This window comes from Myxocyprinus asiaticus, chromosome 4 (assembly GCF_019703515.2).
Source record: "Myxocyprinus asiaticus isolate MX2 ecotype Aquarium Trade chromosome 4, UBuf_Myxa_2, whole genome shotgun sequence".
Lineage (NCBI taxonomy): Eukaryota > Metazoa > Chordata > Actinopteri > Cypriniformes > Catostomidae > Myxocyprinus > Myxocyprinus asiaticus.
The window spans coordinates 53,713,252-53,735,699 of NC_059347.1; the positions used below are offsets into that span (position 1 = coordinate 53,713,252).

General features: G+C 37.5%; 1 protein-coding gene across 5 annotated transcripts in view; it reads left to right on the forward strand.

Annotated features, from left to right (window-relative positions):
- The window catches only part of LOC127440231 (cell division cycle-associated protein 2-like), a 31,142-nt gene extending 16,459 nt beyond the window's left edge, over nt 1-14,683 (forward strand). For all 5 annotated transcript variants that reach the window (XM_051696724.1, XM_051696725.1, XM_051696726.1 and 2 more), the window contains 3 exons: nt 2,071-2,145; nt 2,417-2,582; nt 7,157-14,683. In XM_051696724.1, the coding sequence (XP_051552684.1) occupies nt 2,071-2,145; nt 2,417-2,582; nt 7,157-8,073 (1,158 nt within the window). In that variant the 3' untranslated portion in view covers nt 8,074-14,683. The remainder of the gene's footprint in view (nt 1-2,070; nt 2,146-2,416; nt 2,583-7,156) is intronic.
- Nucleotides 14,684-22,448: the final 7,765 nt, after the last annotated feature.

Below are 22,448 nucleotides of genomic sequence, written 5' to 3' on the forward strand. Positions count from 1 at the left end.
AAGAATTACTCATTAGGAAAAAGTTTGCACTTTATGACTGGGTTTTTATTTAACATTGCATTTTTGACACGCTTCATTTTGCCAGTACTGTTTCCTAGAAAAAGCTTGTTTCAACGAATTGGTTTAAAATGGAAACAAAATACAATTTCAGCTAACTAAACATGTCCACAAAAGTTCCCGTTTTACATTTTAATGTTTGAAAATGTGTTGGTAAAAAATGTAGGTAAGTCCTGCTGTTTATTACAAGGTTCTCCAGAATACTTAGTTGTGATTGGTCAATTGCAGCATTCTGCAATTATTTTTGTGTAATGACCACTATAATTGACCCCAGTGTATAATTGGTTCAAGGCAACTAATTTATAGCTGTGCTAGTTTTTTTTCTCTTGCATCACTCCACATTCTTTTTCTTCTTACATAAAAGAATCAAATACATTTTTCAGGTCAATTTGTTTATTTGGTAAGTAGCTGTGTAATATGGAGGGTAATTTACAGTCCCTCAGTCTGAATGACTCTGCCATTCTGTTATCTGGGTTTATTTGCAATAATAACCAACTAACTGTACATTGGCCTTTACTTCTTGTCATGAATTGTTGTGTTGATGGATGCATATAAATATGGTTAAATATTCTTCTTTGTCTTCTGTTAGTAAGAAACTGTCAGTGGAAAACATACCTTGATTTTTTTTTTTAAGACCTTATTGTACAGCAAGTTTATGCATTAAAATATAAAAGGGTCATTTGTATTTTTTTTTCAGACAAACCATAAACAACTTTTGCTGACATTTTTAGAACAAATATATACATTTTAATATAAACCATGAGATCCAAAATCTGAGACCACTTAAAACTGAAAATAAACATAGTTTAGGATATTGAAGAAAATATAACTAAGAACGGTTTTATATTAACTTTAATATTTATGATTCTGCACTATTTCTAGGTCACTCAGATGTAAGCAAATTTGTGATATTGGCGATGTTAAAGGAATAGTTCACACAAAAATGAAAATTTGCTGATAATTTATTTACTCAGGCCATCCAAGATGTATATGACCTTCTTTCTTCATCAGAACAGGATTTAAGATTTTTAGGAAAGTATCCCAGGTTCCAATGCAAGTGAATGGACACCAATTTTTGATGGTCCAAAAAGCAGATTTAGTCAGCATCAAAGTAATCCACATGACTCCAAGTAATGTCTTCTGAAGTGAATCAATACGTTTGTGTGGAAAACTAATCGTCAATTAAAACATTAACTTTAAAAAATTGCTTCCTGCAAACACTCAATGCCTCACGTCGCTGTCATGTGACGTCATCACGCTGACACGCTCACGCGAGAATTCAGAAGTTCTGCTCTGTTTTCCACAAAGGAACGTACTTCACGCGAGATTTAGGTCAATTCAAACAGCTACAGAGACCTGGCGGAAGCGATGATTTAATGTTTAAAAACATTTTAATTAGCGATTTGTTTTTCGCACAAATGTATTGATTAACTTCAGAAGACATTACTTGATCGACTGGAGTCGTGTGAATTACTTTGATGCTGCCTAAGTATGCTTTTTGGACCGTCAAATATTGGTGTCCATTCACTTGCACTGGATGAAGCTAAAAACCTGGGGTACTTTCCTAAAAATCTTAAATCCTGTTCTGATGAAGAAAGAGGTTTATATACATCTTGGATGGCCTGAGGTTGAGCAAATTGTCATTTTTGGGTGAACCATTCTTTTAACTCCTTTGTACGACAGGTCAGATTTCTGCACTTCCATATTAGAGCACAAGATGTTCTTGATGTTCTTTGGAACATTCTCAGATTATGATGTGATAACATGAATCATCAGGTTCATGTCAGTTTGAATGCATGCTGTCATTAGAGAAAAATAAGTTACAGAACGAATGCTAAGAAATTCTCTGATTCGTGTTAATTTTTCAGTTGAACTTTCACTCTAATTTGGAGTTTTATTTTTATTTTTTTGAATTAGGAAAAAATGATAAATCATCTAAAGGTTGAAAAAATCCAGATGTACATTTTTAGCAACATCAGCCAGCCCTAATCATGGCTCGTTCTCTTGTTCAAGCAACCAGGAGACAGTGAGCCGGAGAAAAGGAGAAGCACTCGTACAGCGGCCACATCTGCTTCAGGAAAGATGAAGGTATGAAACTTAAAAAGTGGATTTATGCTTCAAGTGAAGCCGACATGTGTATGAGTCCCTGTGAGTCAGGGCTTTTTTAAGCTCAGTTTATTAACGCTGGCATTAAACTGACATTGAGCCTGAAATAATAACACTAATATGACTTGTACTTACCATTTGGTGTATATATAGAAAGATTATCAATCCCTTGAGTTCATACGTCAACAGCTTTTGAGCACATTTTAGTAAAATGTGTACATGTTCATCACTGCTGCTTATTTTATGTTTTCAGAACTCCTCAGGGGTTAAAAGGCGATTTGGCAATAAGGACGTGGATCGCTCTCTGTATGGGAAAAGAGACTATGCCTCTAAAAACCCTTTACTCAGTCCCATTTTTGAGACTACGTCCACCAGTTTCAACAGCACACCAATACAGGCCCAAGCAGGAAAACTAACAGGTATCGTTCCAAGTCTTTCATTTATACCCTCTTGTTATTGAATGAGATGTTGGAAATAACTGTCTTCATCTTTGCAAGATTTTGTGGTGGTAACCTAGTAGTTGAAAGAATAGTTCACCCAAAAAATTTTATTTGCTTAACATTTACCCCTTTTTTTTTTTTTATCTTCTTGATTTTAAGAAGAGTATTTCAGCTCTGTAGGTCCATACAATGCAAGTGAATGGTGACAAAACTTTGAAGCTCCAAAAAGCATGTAAAGACACCATAAATTGGTGGGAATAGACCAAAATGAAACTTTTTCACTGTACAGCTTGCCATTGCGGTCTCTAGGCTCAGTCATGATTTCAAGCTCGGTTACACTTCCTAACGCTGGACGCATGCGCAGAGTGCTAAATGGCAGTAGGAAGTGTAATCGAACTTATGATCGCCAAGGAGATCGCAGATTTACAGTATAGTGAAAAGAGTTATTTTGGTCTGTTCTCACCCAAAACCGATTGGATGGCTTCAGAAGAAATTGATTAAACCACCAGAGTCTTATAAATTACTTTTATGCTGCCTTTATGTGCTCTTTGATGCTTCAAAGGTTTGGTCACCATTCACTTGCATTGTAATGACCTGTGGAGCTGAGATATTTTTGTAAAATTCTGTGTTTGTATTCAGCAGAAGAAAGAAAGCCATACACATCTGGGATGTCATGGTGAGTAAATGATGAGAGATTTTTCATTTTTGGGTGAACTATTCCTTTAACAGGGATTGCACGACTACAGATTTTTAATAGTGGACTAGTTGAGCCCATTAGCAGAGTCTAATTCGACTAGTCCTAATTCGAGCAGATGTCCCAACACACAAAGTTGTGCTGATCATATTGAAAATCACTAGATAGTGCCAGCAGGTGCCTTTTTTTAAATGAGCATAAATTACAGTAGTATTTCTGTTATATTTGAAGGCGAATTTCCAGATATTTCAGCCATGTTACCGTAGCATTTGTGTCATCTTTATCAAACTATATTGAGCCACTTTGGTTTTTGAGTGCAAAGCCACTGGGCTCCACACCCACTGTGTTTCCTACAAACACCGCTTTATAAATAACATGGTAAGCGACCAGTCGACTTCAGGCAAACAGTGTTGACTAAGATAGTTGTAGTTGACTATTCTGTGCATCCCTTAGTGGTTATGTATCTAGATTTTGAGTGAAAAGGTTAAAAGTTGTTCTGGACTGTTACTGAGATAACTCTGCGCAGACATACTGTTGAAGTCAAACGTTTACATACACCTTAACCAAATACATTTAAACTCAATTCACAATTCCTAACATTTAATCATAGAAAACATTCCCTGTCTTAGCTCAGTTAGGATCACTATTTTAAGAATGTGAAATGCCAGAATAATAGTAGAGAGAATTATTTATTTCAGCTTTTATTTGTTACATCATATTCCCAGTGGGTAAGAAGTTTATGTACACTTTGTTAGTATTTGGTAGCATTACCTTTAAATTGTTTAACTTGGGTCAGATGTTTTGGGTAGCTTTCCACAAGCCAGACAGAACTAGTGTAACTGAGTAAGGTTTGTAGGCCTCCTTGCTCGCACATGCTTTTTCAATTCTGTCCACAAAATTTCTATAGGATTGAGGTTTGGCTTTGTGATGGGCACTGCAGTAGCTTGACTTTGTTGTCCTTGAGCCATTTTGCTACAACTTTGGAGGTATGCTTGGTGTCATTGTCCATTTGAAAGACCCATTTGCGACCGAGCTTTAACTTCCTGGCTGATGTCTTGAGATGTTGCTTCAATATATCCGCATAATTTTCCTTCCTCATGATGCCATCTATTTTGTGAAGTGCACCAGTCCCTCCTGCATCAAATCACCCCCACAACATGATGCTGCCACACCCATGCTTCACGGTTGGGATGGTGTTCTTTGGCTTGCAAGCCTCACCCTTTTTCTTCCAAACATAATGATGGTCATTATAGCCAAACAGTAAAATTGTTTCATCAGACCAGAGGACATTTCTCCAAAAAGTAAGATCTTTGTCCCCATGTGTGTTTGCAGACTGTAATCTGGCTTTTTTTATGGCAGTTTTGAAGCAGTGGCTTCTTCCTTGCTGAGCAGCCTTTCAGTTTATGTCGATATAGGACTCATTTTACTGTTGATATAGATACTTGTCTAACTGTTTCCTCCAGCATCTTCACAAGGTCCTTTGCTGTTGTTCTCTAGGAGACAGAATGCGTCTCCTTCCTGAGCGGTATGATGGCTGCGTGGTCCCATGGTGTTTATACTTGCATACTATTGTTTGTACAGATGAACGTGGTACCTTTAGGCCTTTGGAAATTGCTCCCAAGGATGAATCAGACTTGTGGAGATCCACAATTTTTTTTTCTGAGGTCTTGACTGATTTATTACCCCCCCCCTTCTCCCCAATTTGGAATGCCCAATTCCCAATGTGCTCTAAGTCCTCGTGGTGGCGTAGTGACTTGCCTCAATCCAGGTGGCGGAGGACACATCTCAGTTGCCTCCGCGTCTGAGAACGTCAATCTGTGCATCTTTTCACATGGCTTGTTGAGCACGTTACTACTGAGACATAGTGTGTGGAGGCTTCATGCTATTCTCCGCGGCATCCACGTATAACTCGCCACGCACCCCACTGAGAGCGAGAACCACATTATAGCGACCACGAGAAGGTTACGCCATGTGACTCTACCTTCTCTAGCAACAGAGCCAATTTGGTTGCTAAGGAGACCTGGCTGGAGTCACTCAGCACGCCCTGAATTCAAACTTGCAACTCGGGGTGGTAGTCAGCATCTTTGCTCACTGAGCTATCCAGGCCCCTTGACTGATTTCTTTTGATGTCAAGCAAAGAGGCACTGAGTTTTAAGGTAGGCCTTAAAATACATCCACAGGTACACCTCCAATTATTAGAAGCTAATTGGCCAATTGCCTAAAGTCATTTTCTGGAATTTTCCAAGCTGCTTAAAGGCACAGTTAACTTAGTGTATGTATACTTCTGACCCACTGGAATTGTGATATAGTCAATTAAATGTGAAACAATCTGTCTGTAAGCAATTGTTGGAAAAATTACTCATGTCATGCAAAAAGTAGATGTCCTAAACGACATGTCAAAACTATAGTTTGCTAATATGAAATCTGTGGAGTGGTTGAAAAATTAGTTTTAATGAAGTGTATGTAAATTTCTGACTTCAACTGTAACAATGTTTGAAGAATCTTCTGATAAATGTTTTTCCATACAATGTCCATTCCTAGTGACAACAGGCTGTCAAGTTCATAGAAGAACAAAAAAGCACTATCAAAGTAGTTAAGATGACTTGTGCACTTCTAAGTCTTCCAAAGCCATATGATAGCTCTGTGTGAAGAACAGACCGAAATTCATTCAATATTTACCAATAATCTTAACTTCAGCTACAGTTCTCAAATCAAATATGGTGCATATGGCACAGGTTTTATATTGTGAGTTGACATTTGGTTGCGAGATACGCAAGAACCAATGACATTTGATGTTTTTATGATGTCCGATTATTCCTTTTTAAAGGGATAGTTCACCCAAAAATGAAAATTCTCTCATTATTTACTCACCCTCATGATATCCCAGGTGTCTATGACTTTCTTTCTTCACCAGAATACATCTGAAGAAAAATATAAAAATATCTCAGCTAAGTAGGTCCTTAAAATGCAAGTGGATGGTGATCCAACCAAAAATCACAGACAGTCAGCGTAAACATTGTCAATACGATTCCAGCCATTAAATTAATGTCTTCTGAAGTGATATGATCGCTTTTAGTGTGCAAAAAAATATATCAAAATGTAAGTACATTTTAACTATAATCCAACGCTTCCGGTAAGCTTCACAAGAGGGTGGAGATCACGCGGTCTCTCGTGTGACATTCGCGTTGCCATGATGCAGACGTAATTTCATGTTCTCCTTGGTTAAGTCATCCAGGATAAGCACACAAACGCACCATTGAGAGTAAAGAAACGGATACAAATACAGATCTAAACCAAAACCAATGAAGCTACTGTACAGCGTTCATCCTACTCAGTTGTAAACCGAGCTGCTCTTCTGTGTGTGCTGCACGTGCACCAGTTCCCACATGTATCACGTGCCAGCGTGATTACGTCACATGCGCATACCGCTGCTGACCGGAAGTGATGATTTAGAGTTAAAAAGTACTTAAATATTTATCTTTTTCGCACCAAAAGAGATCGTGATGCTTTAGAAGACATTAATTTAACAGCTGGAATCATATGATGACATTTATGCTGACTGTCTGTTTTTAAGCTTCAAAAGTCGGATCACCATGTACTTGCATTTTAAGGACCTACTGAGCTAAGACATTTTTCTTCAAATGTGTTCTGGTGAAGAAAGTCATATACACCTGGTATATCATGAGGGTGAGTAAATCAATTTTTATTTTTGGGTGAACTATCCCTTTAAGGTCTTTGAAACAGAGATTAGAAATGACTTTTACTTCCCAGAGTAAAATAACTGTGCTTTGGGAACACAGGACTGCATTAGCTGTTCGAAAGCACTATACCTTAATGTAATTTAATTCTCTTAATGCAGATGGCAAGCAAGACTGCAATCAAATGCCCACTGTTTCCCATAGCAAGGCTGTTCATCCTATGGTAAGTCTGGAGAATGCTGCTGCTGTATCTGAAGGTACCCTGGCTAATGAAAACGAGCAGAACATGACTTGTTTGGAACCCTCAGCCAGCACTCAGGGTCCCACTTGTAGAAGAGACTCTGGTTTAAAGGTGCACAAATCCAAACGCAACTCTGGGAGGCCCGCACACCAATGGCGTAGATCAGGTACAGTCAAGAGAAATGGACTGAGCGGTCCAGCCATTGACTCCACTACTGAATCAGAAGTTGAAATGGGCGATCACAACATGGAGAGCCAAGAGTCAATTGTAGCTGCCAGTTTGGACCCTATGAAACAAGACAATCCTGATGGAACAGCACTTCATCAAGCTGAGCACTCTGAGAAAGAGGAGGCTGAGACTTTAGTAAGCTGTGACACACCAACCATGATACCAAATGGAGACCAGGTAACCACTGAGAGGTCAGAGCAGAAGACGCCAAGACATGGATGCGTCCAAAAGACCCTGAAAAGTCCTTGTGTGAAGGTTGATGTGGTAGAGGAAGTAGACATGAATGGTCAGTCAGAGAGAGTTGATCAAACTGAGTCATCAGAAAGTAAGACTGGACTCATAGAGCCCGGATTGGCCCCCTGGCAGCAGACTGACTTTAACATTGACGACATCCTGAAACCTGTGGCAAAGAGTCGAGGTTCAGTGCGACGCAGCCTGAGGAACCGTAGGAGCGTGGACCTCCAGGCTGTGGGCCTGGCTTGGGTGGACCATACCTCCCCAGAGCTGAGTAAGGCAACTCGACGGAGGACACGTGGCAGACTCAGTGGAGTATCAGAACCACTTGTTATTCAGGCCTCTGAGGAGCCAACGCCAAATCTGGGAGAGTAACTGACCTTGGTGATCTGAATGTGTCATACCAAGGGATAGTCTACACAACAATGAAAATTCTGTCATTTACACACCCACATGTTGTTCCAAACCCATAACTTTCTTGTGTGGAACACGAAAGGAGATGCTTGGCAAAATGAACTGACAGCCTCAGTCACCGTTTACTTTCATTGCATCTTTTTTTATATACAACGAAAAGTGAATGGTGACTGAGATTTTCAGTTTATTCTGCCTTTATATCTCCTTTTGTGTTCCATAGAAGAAAGTCGGGTCACGAACAATGTGTAGGTGAGAAAATAATGATTGAATTTGAATTTTTGGGTGAACTGTCCCTTTAAATTACTTTTAAAATGAACTTTGTTAAAATTAACTATGTAAATCTTATGTATTGCTTTAAATTGTTGTTTTTTTTTTTTTATTATTATTTTAATCTTAAAGGGATAGTTCACCCAAAAACAAAAATTATCATAATTTACTCACCCTCATACCATCCCAGGTGTGTATGACTTTCTTCTGCAAAACACAAATGAAGTTTTTGTAGAAGAGTATCTTGGCAAGTGAATGGTGACAAATTTTAAAGCTCCAAAAACCACATAAAAAAAACATAAAAGTAATCCATAATACTCCAGTGGTTAAATCCATATTTTCAAAACGATATAATAGTTGTAGGTGTGTGAGAACAATATTTAAGTCCTTTTTTACTCTAAATCTCACCTTTGACCAGCCTCAGACAGGTGACTGAATGTGAAAGTGAAAGTCACTAGAGGTAGACCGATATATCGGTTTTGCCGATAGTTGCGTTTCGGGACTATTGTTATCTGCAAAAATCTATGGCAATAGTTGCCGATTTCAAAATAAGAGTACCCGGTGTGTTTCAGGCTTGTTTATACTTGAAAGTCACGTGTTTTGCGCCAAATCTTCATTTTTTCAGGTTATTTTGGGGATTTTGGTTGAACAATAAATTGCATCTGGGGTTTTATTCATTTAGGACTCTTCGTCTGTTCCTGTTATAGTGAGGAAAGCAAAAGTTTTTTTTTTTTTTGACATTCTATAAATCGATTTTAAAAACTATCATCCGATTAATCGGTTATCGGCCTTTCCCACCACCTTAGTTATCGGTATTGGCAAAATCCACTATCGGTCGACCTCTAAAAGTCACTTCTATATTCTGGTATTGAAGTAACTTTCACATTCATCCACCTAGAAAAAAAGTGTAGATTTACAGTTTAAAAAAAGAACTTTAATATTGATCTGTTTCTCACCCACACCTATCATATTGCTTCTGAATATATAACTTTAACCACTGGAGTCTTATGGATTACTTTTATGCTGCCTTTTGGGCCTTCAAAGTTCTGGTCACCATTCACTTGCATTGTGAGGACCAACAGAGCTGAAATATATATATTTTTTTTTTTATCTTTTTGTTCTGCAGAAATAAAAGTCATATACATCTCGGATGACACGAGGGCAAGTAAATGATGAGAGAATTTAAATTTTTGGGTGAACTATCTCTTTAATGATTGAAACCAACCTCTTATTAAGAAGATTTTGTAATTGATTAACTCTAGATTATTTCTGCTCTTTAAATCTTCTTTGCTGATGCTGTTGATGTTGAGGTGATTTTCCTGTGATAATCTCATGTTGCTATATGTAAATGACAATGCTGATTTGTTGGGACTATAATGGTCTTTTACTGTAAATACCTGCTTTGCAATTCAACAGCTCAATACAAATACTTGCATTCAAAAGGTTAAAAACTTGTTTCCTAGTCGCAATTTTTGATTTGCACCTGTCTGTGAAAAAATTTAGGCTACAAGTTATGGAACTGCTTTAAATATTACATGGGGAGTCATATTTCACTCCAAAATCAATAATTTTTTTTTCCCATTGTGGCATTATTTTCATGACAAATAATTTTTTCCCCCTCAGATGTCAATTTCGTATTACTGCAATGCACCTCGATGTTTTGTCAATGAAATATAATTATTACTGTAATACAATAATTCAGGTATAATTAGCATACATTAAAAGCAGCACAACATATACTACAATAATAGATTCAAGTTTAAATGAGTATCTTTACCCCCCCCCCATTACATTCCAGTAATGAGAATTGGATTTGTTCATATTATGGTAATGACAATTGATGGGGGAAAGTGCTGAATTGTCGTGAAAGTAATGCACAAAAATGCTGCAATAACTTAAAGGAATATTCCAGGTTCAATGCAAGTTAATTTCAGGTGACAGCATTTGTGGCATAATGTTTATTACCACAAAAATGAATTTTAACTCGTCCCTCTTTTTCTTAAAAAAAAAAAAAAAAAAGCAAAAATCGAGGTTACAGTGAGGCACTTACAATGGGAGTGCATGGGACAATTTTTACAGGGTTTAAAGGGAGAATTGTGAAGCTTTTAATGTTATAAAAGCACCTAAATTAATTCTCTTAAAACTTGTGTATTATTTGATCTGTTAAGTTATTTAAATTGTTTTTACGGTCATTTTAGGGTTTATGCAGTTACATCGTCATCGTAACTGTTGTACAATTGGATGTAACTTTACACAGAAAAGGTTAGTAAGCCATTTTATCACACTAAAGTCATGTTAACATACATATTGTGGCTATACTTTTGAAATAGTGAGTATTTTAATGTTTACGGATTGGCCCCATTGATTTCCAATGTAGGTGTCTCACTATAACCCAGATATTTTTATTTATTTATTTTTTAAAGAAAAGGAGGGACAAGATTAAATACATTTTTGTGGTAATCTACATTATTCCAAAAATGCTGTCGATTGAGTTTAACATTTATTGAGCCTGGAATATTCCTTTAATGGTCTTAAAAAAATAGGTTGCATTTTCTTTAAGCAATATATAGTTTCTTATTTCTCTTTTGTATTGATTATCGGTGCAATAATGTACCTGACATGTTGTTGACAGCCAGGTTACTTAGAAACAAAGTACTCTCTTTGTAATGTTCTTTATAAACTCTGATATTCAGACATCTGTGGGTGGCATCAAAAATTCATCGATTCAAGGATCCAAGTTCAGTTGCATGCTGTCATTACTCAAACGGATTAGAACGGGAGCAACACTCCAACAAATATTTTGAAACATAAATCTAATTCACAAAGTGAGGTTTAAACAAGGGCTGTTCTGACAGTTTGTTAATTCCATCTTAATTGTACTGTTTTTAAAGCCAGTGGGAAATTCAGAGGGAAATGTATCTTTATGGATAAAACGTATAGGGCTTCATTAGAATTATTTATTTACAACAGTTATATTTACTATACAGTGTCATAGGATCCCACATAATGGGATAATTCACAAAAATGTCAATACTTTTAAACAACCTGGAAATAATCACTGTAGCATCTAAACCTGTCTTGAATCAGTTCTGTTAAGTTTATTATATATTGCTTGAATCAGTCTTATAGCAATGCTGCTCTAGTGTAGCTATGGGAGGAATACTCCGCAACAGCATTTAAATATTTATGTTTTTGGATTTATAAGTCCTGTAGTCAGACTCCCATTTCACTTTCATTGATCCAAAAGGACGTGGACATACATCTGTGCCATATATATGATTGATCACTATAATGCACATTTTGTTTCTCCCAATGCTGCTACATTTTTTCTGTTATTTAGTTGGAAGCATATGAAAAGTCATTAAATATTATGTCTGGTTAGCTAGTAATAGAATACTGCCATCCTGTGGAGGTAGTACGTAGCAGCCGACCACATGCTTGGATGGGCCGTTCACACTTTCCCTTTTCATTGTTTGTCTAGAAGACAAAACGACAAAACTGTTTGTGAGAATTCATACCATGTTCACATAAGTGTGGCTGTAATTTCACACAGATAGCTGTAAGTACTTTTCCCAGAGTTTGGAATAGCAAGAACTCGCTTTGCGCAACTTTATGATGTCTGCACCATGAGATTGATTTGTTATTTACTCTTTCACCTGCCTGCTGACTAAAATCAGTTAATTGATACTGATTATACAATAATGTATTTATTTATGGACTCACTTTGACCTGTGGTGTTAACATGCTCCCCTGATTGCATAGCATTAACCACTCATGGTGATATTTATGTTGTTTATGTGCCACTGTTGGGGTTAAAATGATAGTGCTAAGTGTTTTTCTGTGGAGTGTGAAGGAGGGAAACCCCTCTCCCCCATCCAGCAGGCTCAGTGAAGGCAGCTTAGCACCAGAACAATGGGGTCCTTTGACCAGATTGAGGCCCTTAAGACATGTGGCCTCTTGTCACCGTGGCAACCCCAGCCCCCCCTTCAGTGAGACAACACACAAGCTGACAACTGGAGAGAGACTAACAAAAATGGAGTCCCTCTCTTTAAGCTTCACTGTTCTCCACTTTGTTCTGCCCCATTATTTCTTGCCTACGCCCGTGCTAAGTGCCTGTCACAGTCTTCCTTTATTTGTTAATAATGCATAATTTTCTGATCCCTTATCACTTACACTCTATTCCATCTAATGTGATGCCTTAACTAGATCCTTAACAGAAAGACTAATGCAAAATTGATGGTGAGTGTCTTATATCATGGTTAGATTAAAGTGATCTGAGGTCAGATGTTTCGTGCTGAAAGGACCTGGGCTAGCAAGCTTTTTTGTTTTCCAAGTGTCATCTGCTGCGTTGTTGAATTATTCAAAATCTGTAAAGTCTGTTTCAATGCAGCTACCAAACTGTCACTTTCATTTGATAAAGTTTTGATTTGGCTTAAGTTTTAGGCGAGTTTTCAGAGCATTTGAAGAAATGGAATCTTTTCATTTTTGCTTTGGCAGTAAGATCTACAGTGAAGATCATTTGACTTGTACTTTGACTTCGTTCGAAACAAACTGCACTCTAGCTAAGCTAGCTCGATTTCACACAGCATCATTACACCATGCAAGTATGCACTGCATTGTCATTAGGGGCACTATCCACCTTTTTTTCTGAACGCAGAAGATTCATACTAGGAGCCTGTTTCTGTTTGCTGGTCTCCAATGTTTTGTTCTTAAAGGATAATTTGATGTTCATCGAATAGAATGTGTATAATCGCCAAAAAAGGCATGTGGCTCCATAGTGCCGATACTTGCAGAGTCCCAATAACCTTCTCGTGACTGCCTCACCTGACAAAGTTTAAGGAGAAGGTAGATGATATGAAGCTATGGCCTGTGGTTAGTTACGTTAATATCATTAGCTAGATAAAGTTATGTCAGCCAACAACTGTACAAGTTGAGCCTGAACTAATTTTTACTTCAACTAACACTTCAAATGGTTGTTGTTGTCCATCTTGATTCCTCATTCCAGTAATGTTTACATTTGCTTCTTATAAAGAGACCGGAACCAGAAAACAGTCCAGTGGAAATCAAAGTCGCTGTGATAACTGTGGATAGCGTGTGTCCTTCTTCAGATGCCAATCATTGGCATCTGCATTTTCTTTGGTAATGTTTCTGGCCTGTTTTTATCGAACACTCTGGGAGCAATATAGGGTTAAATGTCTTGCTCAGGGAAGCAGTGGAAACAAGACAAGATACATCTCAGTTACTCACCTACTGATTGAGCACACTAGTTTGGAAGGAACTTGCAAAGTTTGTGTTTGCAGCACAGACCCCTGATCATTAGTTTTCCTGCTGCCTAAAGGATACAAACAGCAGGGCTGCCAGTCTGTGCTCTGTTTATCTCTTTGAAATGTGCTCTTTATGTCAAATTATATTCCTTGACCTGTGAGCGAGCACCTGAGACATGACTGGGAGGGTGTGTTCATCTCATCTCCATTGAGACAGACTTCTGTAAAAGGATGTGGAACTCATACCTGCTGCTCCATTATTAATGAATTGTTGAGTCCTCGGCACACTTTCTGTCTGGTACAGAGATGACAATGTAAGAACTGTGCAAGCTACACAGCTGCTGCAGACTATGTCTCCATATGAGTGGTTCTGTTTGTTGGTGCAGTATTAGTGCCTGTTGCCTACAGTTTTTTTTTTTTTTTTTTTTTTTTGGGAAAGGATTTTGCCACTTTATAGATACAGTAGAGAGAGGAAATTTATGGATGACAGAGAGGAGGATGGAGGATTGAGACTGTCACAGACAGTGTTGGAGGTAACGCATTACATGCATTAGTGCATGCTGTAGCCAAATTACTTGTTTAAAACAAATACAGTAAGGGTTTACTTGAATGTACATTTACAAAACAAAGAAAATGGCCGAAGTGCTGTTGAAATGTCTAAATGTCAACTAAGAGGCTCTAAATGCAAGTTGATTTTTTTTTAGTTGTAAATGATGTAATACAGTCATCAGGAATCCATATTTTATTAATTCCACTTCCAAACCCCAACCCTAAACCTAACTGTCAGTGAAGTAAAAAATGTAAACTCTGAATTAGGGTTTCATGGTTTACCAGTACTAACGAAGTATCGCAATACCAAAAAAAATAAATAAATAACTTGATTGAACTAACCCGTCAAAAACTGGAAAAACTCAAAGGTCTGTCAAAATAAGTCACGCTAAAATAAAAGCTCTATTCAACTGGATGTGCAAAATTGACAAAAGACAGAAAAATATAACTACTGTATAAAAATTTTATATTCAAAAGTAGCAATAATACTCATAATAACAATTATATAATATTAAATGGTTGTTTTAATATTATTATTATTATTATTATTATTATTATTATCTGTACGCAATATCACAAATGCACACGTTTTATCAGCATGTTGTGATTCAGCCATAGTAGCCTTGTGCCACAGGGAAATCAGATTTTTTTTCCCATTAATGTTTTCATTAATACTGTGAAGCTGTTGTGCAGAATGTTTTTTGCCAAAAATACAAATTGCAATTTTATATAATTGCAAAATTATTATATTGTTATTTGATTAAAGCTGTATGTATCAATTTGATTAAACACCATTTGATCATAACATTTAATTAAAACATTTAACATGAAATCCAGAAAAAGTTAAACGGAAAACGCGTCATTTGTATCTGTGAGACTTTATGCAGTGCTTTTATGCAGTTATTTTCTGTGTAATTTCATAAAAAATCTGAGGCTTTTTATTTGTTCATTATAGTATTGATTTAATATCGATACCAAGGTACCAGTGCTGGTATCATACTGAAGCCAAAATTTTGGTATCGGAACAACCCTACTATGAATTGTGCCCATTGATTATGTGAATGTGATTACATCCTGGTTCCAACAAGACAAGAACCTGTGTCTCGGTGGTTGCTCATGCAATGCGCTATAAGTAGTGTTAGATGGAAAGGTGTCCACAGTTGAAACAATGAAAAAATGTCTGATTTTGTTTGGTGTTTGGCAGTATGGGGTTGATTTTAGGGTACATTAACTTTCGGTACTCTTTCTGCAACACTTCAATTTCCCTTGTGATCATGTTGACACAAAACAATGTAAAAAAAACAAAAAACAATATTGCTTCCATAAGCTGTCTTCACCGCAAGTGGTTCAAAATCTAGTAAAGGATTAAGCATGTTACTTTTCATAAACAAATTAACAATATAGTCATGTCAAGTCATTTTTATTTGTATAGTGCTTTTCCCAACACACACAGTTTTAAAGCAGCTTTAGAGAAAATCTGCTTGAACAGAAAATTAAACTGTAAAATCTATAAAGTCACACCACAAGGGGGCGATAGAGTTTTTTTTAGGCGCCATGAATCACGAACATTTGACCCTGTGGACTCTATGAATTGAGGCCCAAACATACTTCATGCAAGTACGCGAACGCAGACGCACCTTGCAACACAAGCTCGATTCCACGCATCGTTGCGTAGTGAAATGTGTCAGCGCTCAATTGATAACCCAATACAAGTATGTGCTGCATTCTCTGCATTGCCGAAAGGGCCGCTACAGCGGATTTTCTGTTTTCAGTCAACAACAGTCATGGCGGAGCAGCAATTTGAGGAGAGTCTTGCCAAACAAGTTAGATTATACAAACGTATTTACGACCCCTCGTCCCCTCTCCATTCGAATAAAACAGTGATTGAAAATGCTTGGGAAGAAATTGCAGCTTCCCTAAATTTTGATAACGACACTGTTAAGAGAAAATGGAGACAACTACGGGACCGATTTGTCCGAGCTAGGAAGAAATGGAAAGGCGTCCGCAGCGGAGATGCCGCAACTAGCTATGTATATCCAGTCATTTTGGACATGTTGGGATAGCTTTTTGACTTCATAAAACACCGGACAACAGAGTCGAATTTTCATGATTTGGTTTCGTGGTGCCTAAAAAAAACTCTATTGCCCCCTTGTGGTGTGAGGTTTGTAAATGCCAGAGCAACGCAAGAGCGCGTAAAAAATGTACAACGGGACCACACGTAGGCCATGCGTTGACCAAGTGCTCGCACCTGCGTTCGCATACTTGCTTGAAGTATGTTTCAGCCTTTGAGCTCTGACACATTTCACTATGCAACGACGTGTGGAATCGAGCTTGTGTTGCAAGGTGTGTCGGCGTTTGCGTGTTTGCGTGGAGTAAGTTTGGGCCTTTAAAGTCATCAATATTATATGCCAATATTAGTTTTTTGTGTGTAGTGCAAGTAATGGTTTAAAATTAGTCAACTAAGTAAGTGTTAAAGGCCAATGTTTAAACAAGATTTTGTATGAACTGTAAGATTAATGACTAATGTCTTTGAAGTCCATCCTGTATTAACTGCAGAAGTTAACATTGATGCATTGTCCTTTGTTATTTGGCTGATGAAGGCTTTTGTTAGCAATTAATTGACAGTCTCTATTTCATTTTAAGAGTGCATTCCATCATTAGATTAAGGTGATGCAGGCAGAGAATAGTGAGGATGCATCGCAGTTCAACTGGCAGGTCGGTTCATGCAGTGGCAAGATTCAGGCAGTGGCACATGAAGTATCCCATGTCTTACAGTTGGAGGTGGCATCAGTTCATCCTCTGAAGTCCATCGTAATAGATTAAAGTGATGTCTGGCCGGCACAGTCTGCAGTTAGTTGTCAATACTCAGCGACACGTAGAAGTGGAGTCACTTACATTAGTAAGCGATTTAATCACACTTAAAATCATGTTAACACACATATTAAGTCTCGTGGCTATACTTTTGAAACAGTGAGTATTTTAACGTTTACGAATTGGCCCTGTTCAAGTGCTTTACTGTAACCCCAAATTTTTGCCTTTTTTAGAGAAAAGGAGCAAGTCAAACTAAATTTTTTTTGGTAATCAACATTATGCCACAAATGCTGTCAGCAAAGCTAAACTTGTATTGAACCCAAAATTGTCATTTACAAACACTTAAGCCTCTGGTTTATTGCTTTAGGATAGATTTTACTTTGACCAGAAGCCTGGTTGCGATGAGGTCATTTAGAAATGTTTGTGTTTTTCTTTGGTTTGACGAAACTTTAAAAGTGTATCTGATTACAGTAGAATTAGTTGGGGACACACTTTGGAGTAAATTAACCGGTGTTTAACATGATGTCAGCAATCTGTGACAGGGAGAGCAGCTTGCAATGGGCAGAAGCAGATAATGTATTAGATTAGTGATTCTCTGAGGTCAGGGAGCATGCTGCCTCTGGGCAGAGTGCCTGTGCTATGAGAAGATCTAAAGATTAGCTATCAAAACACAAGCCAGAGCAGACTGCATGTCAGTAATGACATCACAATGGAAACATTTCACAAGCAACAAGAATGTCGGCATCATTTCAGAGTGATATTAGAATGTCAATTTTAAGTCGTTGTATGAATGAAAAACAAATGCAATGTTAAATCAGACTGACAATTTAGAGAAGGAGAAAGCTATCTCTGTGCGCCTGGAAACTGGACATAATCCAATTACGGAGTAATTCAGTTTCTGTGTGATGTGAAAGCTGATTTTATTTAATTTAAGACATTGCCTGCGTATTTTATGGCTTTTTGTTTACTCAAAGAGAGGAATGATAAATAACTACAATCAGTAGTAATGCATTTCAGCTATTCCTGTCAGGACAGTGATTAGTCTCATTAGTCTGGCAGGGTCTTATATCAGAGAGCCACAGCTGACAGAGTAGAATAAACCAGTTTATGGTGTAACTTGAATCTGGCTGTTACACTAACAAATGGGGGGGGGGGAATGCTATGTTTCTCTGATATTTAGTGTACCAGTCATAAATACTCTAAACAAATCCAGTGGTGGAATAAAGACAAATAAAACCTTTCATAAGAGATCCAAACCACAGTCATTTCAAACTAGACTTATATTTTCTGACACAAATGTAAATGGTGCTTGCACAGTTTAGGATGTTGTGGTTGGTTATCAGCATTGCTATACATTTGCAAAGGTGTTCTGATTGTTTTTAATGCATTACAGTGCTGTTGCTAGAGTATTCTGGGAAGCTGTTTGTGATTGCTATTTGGCCCAAGTCAAAAAAGCCCACTGTGAAGTCTCTATGATTTACCTAGACATGGCTTTGGTCCCTCCTTCAATGTAAGTCTATTGTATTATACTCATTTTATGATTTACCAGATGAAAATCATACCGATCTCTTAGAAAAGTAATGCATACAGCAAAGTAATACTTTGAGGCTTCATTTAAAATGTACACCCCAAAGTAAGCGCATTTTTGTTGTTGTTTTCAAATCCCTAACACTTAAATAATAGCAATAGAAATAGTGATTCTTGCTTTAGTGGGCACCAATAACACATACATCTTTGAACAAAATAGCACAAAAAAAGCTTTGAAATTAGAGACTAAATCAATTGATCAATAATGACACTTAAAGTCATTTCCAATTTAAGTTAAAGTGCAAAAGGTTCCCATTCCTGTTGCTTAAATCAGTGTTTCTCAACTGGTGGGTCGTGACCCAAAAGTTGGTCGCAGGTCTATTCGGACTGGGTCGCGAAAAGCAGGGAAAGAACAATGTTATGGTTCTCCCATTGAAGATCTTTCAGCGGCCGTCCAAGTGATATCCTATTTAGGACTGCCGAAGCAAATTTAATGATAATCTCGTATTCAGCTAAAAGCTTCTCATCTGCATTGCAATATTTTTTAACATTCCTCCTGTGTAATATGTAATTTCTGTTTGAATGATGTTTGAAATTAGGAAACACACAGGATAATAATGGGCTCATATAAATAAATATGCTCTTCAGTTTTTAAGAGGGGGGAGAGAACTTCCTGTAGCTTTTGTTGTTGACATCAAAAACAAAAATAATGTCACTTGATGCATGCCCTTATACTTGAAAGCCATGAAGAAAACTATGCAAAATAAAAGGAAATGTGACCCAGGCAGGGTCGTAGTTTCCAGGGGGGAATGGTGCAGAGGTAACCCCCCCAATAATCAAAACAAGAAAGTACAACCCCCCCAATATCTATACCATGATCAGTGGAAACATGTAGATGCTTCACGCTGCAACCCCCCCAATATTCAAGACAAATCTACACCCTTGGACCCAGGATACATTAAATATAGGTTACGTCTTTACTATGGTAGGTCGCCACTTGATTTCCAATGTAAAATCTGGGTGCCGAAGCAAAACCAGTTGAGAACCACTGGCTTAAATGGTAGTGTATGGCATTAGCAATGCCAGTGTCAACTCCCAAAAAACACACTAATAAAATGTATTCCCTGAATACAAAAGTTGCTTTGTATAAAAGCCTATACCAAATGCATAAATGTACATTTTGACTTTGAGGACAGACCCTGGTGTCATGTAACCTCAGAGGTCCAAATCGGCATCCATCACCCAACCTGGTCTCATAGAACCACATTTCTATAACTACATTTTTGCTAAAAAGAGTTTTTAATGCCTTGATCAACGTATCGCTGCAGTTTTCCTGTGAAATAAACACTGGAGGTGCAACAACGAGTTTTATTTACTTTCACAAAAATAAAGAGTAAAACGGCAGATTAACACTTATTTTTTTCTTTGTTTTCCACACAATACTATCTTATGACATTGAAACACTTTTACTATAAAACATGACTTGAAAGATGATACATTTTAATGCTTGCAATACATAACCAACAACATTTGCAAGCTTATTCAAGCGATAGAGCATTGGACTTTGAACACTGGAGTTCAGCAATGCACGCGAGTCGACACTTGAGTCAAAGGTGTCATAGAAGTGCCACTAAATGACGTGGTTGCTTCAGCTATTGCGTTTTTAATATCACATTTGCTTTTATTTCACTACCGGTTAGGTTTAGGTGTTGGGTTTAGGGTAGACATTGTTTTGTTCACCTCCCATTTGCTTTTTGACAATATCGGTTAGGTTTAGATGTAGGATTTAGGGGAGGGACGTCGGTTTTGTTTATTTAAAACCACAAAAAACAGATAAGGGTTTTAAGGTTAATGATCTATCATCTCACATTTGCTTTTTCTGACACTACTTGTAAGGTTTTGGATAAAGGTTTAGGATAGGGAGGTAGATCATCTTCATTTAAAGTTCCATAGAGCATTAACCTTAAAAAAAAAAAATCTTTACCCTTAAAAAAAAAAAAAAAAAAAAAAAAATATATATATTATTTTATTTATTTATTTCCCTTTGGGGAGAACATTTTAAGGAATAGTTCAGCCAAAAATGAAAATTCTCTTTTACTCACCCTTAAGCCATCCCAGATGTGTATGACTTTCTTTCATCTGCTGAACACAAATGAAGATTTTAGAAGAATATTTCAGCTCTTTTGGTCCTCACAATGCAAGTCAATTGGTGCCAAAATGTTGATGCTCCAAAAAGCACATAAGTCAGCATAAAAGTAATCCAGTTGTTAAATCAATATCTTCAGAAGTGATATGATAGGTGTGGATGAGAAACAGATTCATTCTTCTTCTTGTGTTTTTGGTGATTCACATTCTTTGTGCATATCGCCCCCTACTGGGCAGGGAGACGAATTTCAAGCAAAAAAGGACTTAAATATTGATCTGTTTCTCACCCACACCTATCATATCGCTTCTGAAAATATGGATTAGAAAACTGGAGTCATATGGATTACTTTTATGATGCCTTTATGTGCTTTTTGGAGCATCAAAATTTGGGCACTCACCCATTTTTACCCATTCCCACACTTATATTGTATGGACATACAGAGCTGAAATATTTTTCTAAAAATGTTTGTTTATGTTCTGCAGAAGAAAGAAAGTCATGCACATCTGCAATGGCATGAGGGTGAGTAAATGCTGAATGAATTTTCATTTTTGGGTGAACTATTCCTTTAACTCGCTTTTAGTGCCCCTCTTTGGACATTTCACCTAGAACCTGCAACGATACGTGAAATGAACCATATAGTAACATTTTGCAAAATGTTGCCACAGTCACGTTATTTTCTTGAGAGCAGGCTGCCATCTCCACTGAGAGACAGTAGACAGATCTACGCTGATGAGCTCTTAAGAGAAACGTATAGTAAGAGCTCCAACTGGATCACAAGTCTTTGAGGCCTAAGTGAAGGGTTCTGCACTGCTGGGGTGAGAGTAGGCAGAAAGGAGCAGGAGGAGGGGGTGTCCTCCACTCATTGCCAGAAAAGGAGGAGGGAGAGTAAGAACGAGAGAGGCACACATTGTCTGCTAGGCGCAAAAGAAGAAATACCCGCCAACAGCCCCTACAGGAATGCACAGAGGTCTTAGAGGTTGCATTGTTGTCTGCGGTGTATCCTGCCTTGTAAATATACACCAGAGTCCTGCTATAGACCTGTGTCACATGACCCTGTGAAGAACATTTTGTTTATTTCACTGTTTCCTCTACCTAGTCGCATTAAATACAAAATACTCCTTCTAACATTTAAGGCTTTAAATGGTCTTACCCCAACTTATTTGTCTGATTTACTTCACCCATATCTCACACCTCGGTCTCTGATCCTCTGAACTTGGTCTTTTGTCAGTTCCTAGATTTAAACCGGCCACATTGGGCGGTAGGTCATTCTGTGTTGTTGCTCCTAAACTGTGAATTCACTACCTCTTAATCTTCGCAATATCTCCTCTTTAACTGCTTTCAAATCTCAATAAAACATATTTTTTTCTACTCATTTTGACTTACCATCTCAGATGTAATAGATACTTGATGTTGATGTCTTGATACTTTGTGTGTGTGTTTGTATCAATCTAATTGTATCAATGAAATATGCAAATTGTAAAGTGACCTTGAGCTTGGGTAAGGCTCTATATAAAATAAACTACTACTACTACTTCTTATTCTTAGTGTAATTATAATGCAAATTAACACACTGAAAGTGAAGAACTTTTTAGAATGACATTGTTTTTTCCTTACAAATCTGATGATGGGCTGCCAGGGGGCAAATTCTCCATGTTTTGTTTTGTTTTTTTTCCTTGTTCTGACTGCCCTCTGAAATTTGAAATATTGCCCCTGTTAGAATTCTCCACAATGACTGGGGGAAAAAAAAGACATTCTTTACTCTATGATACAGT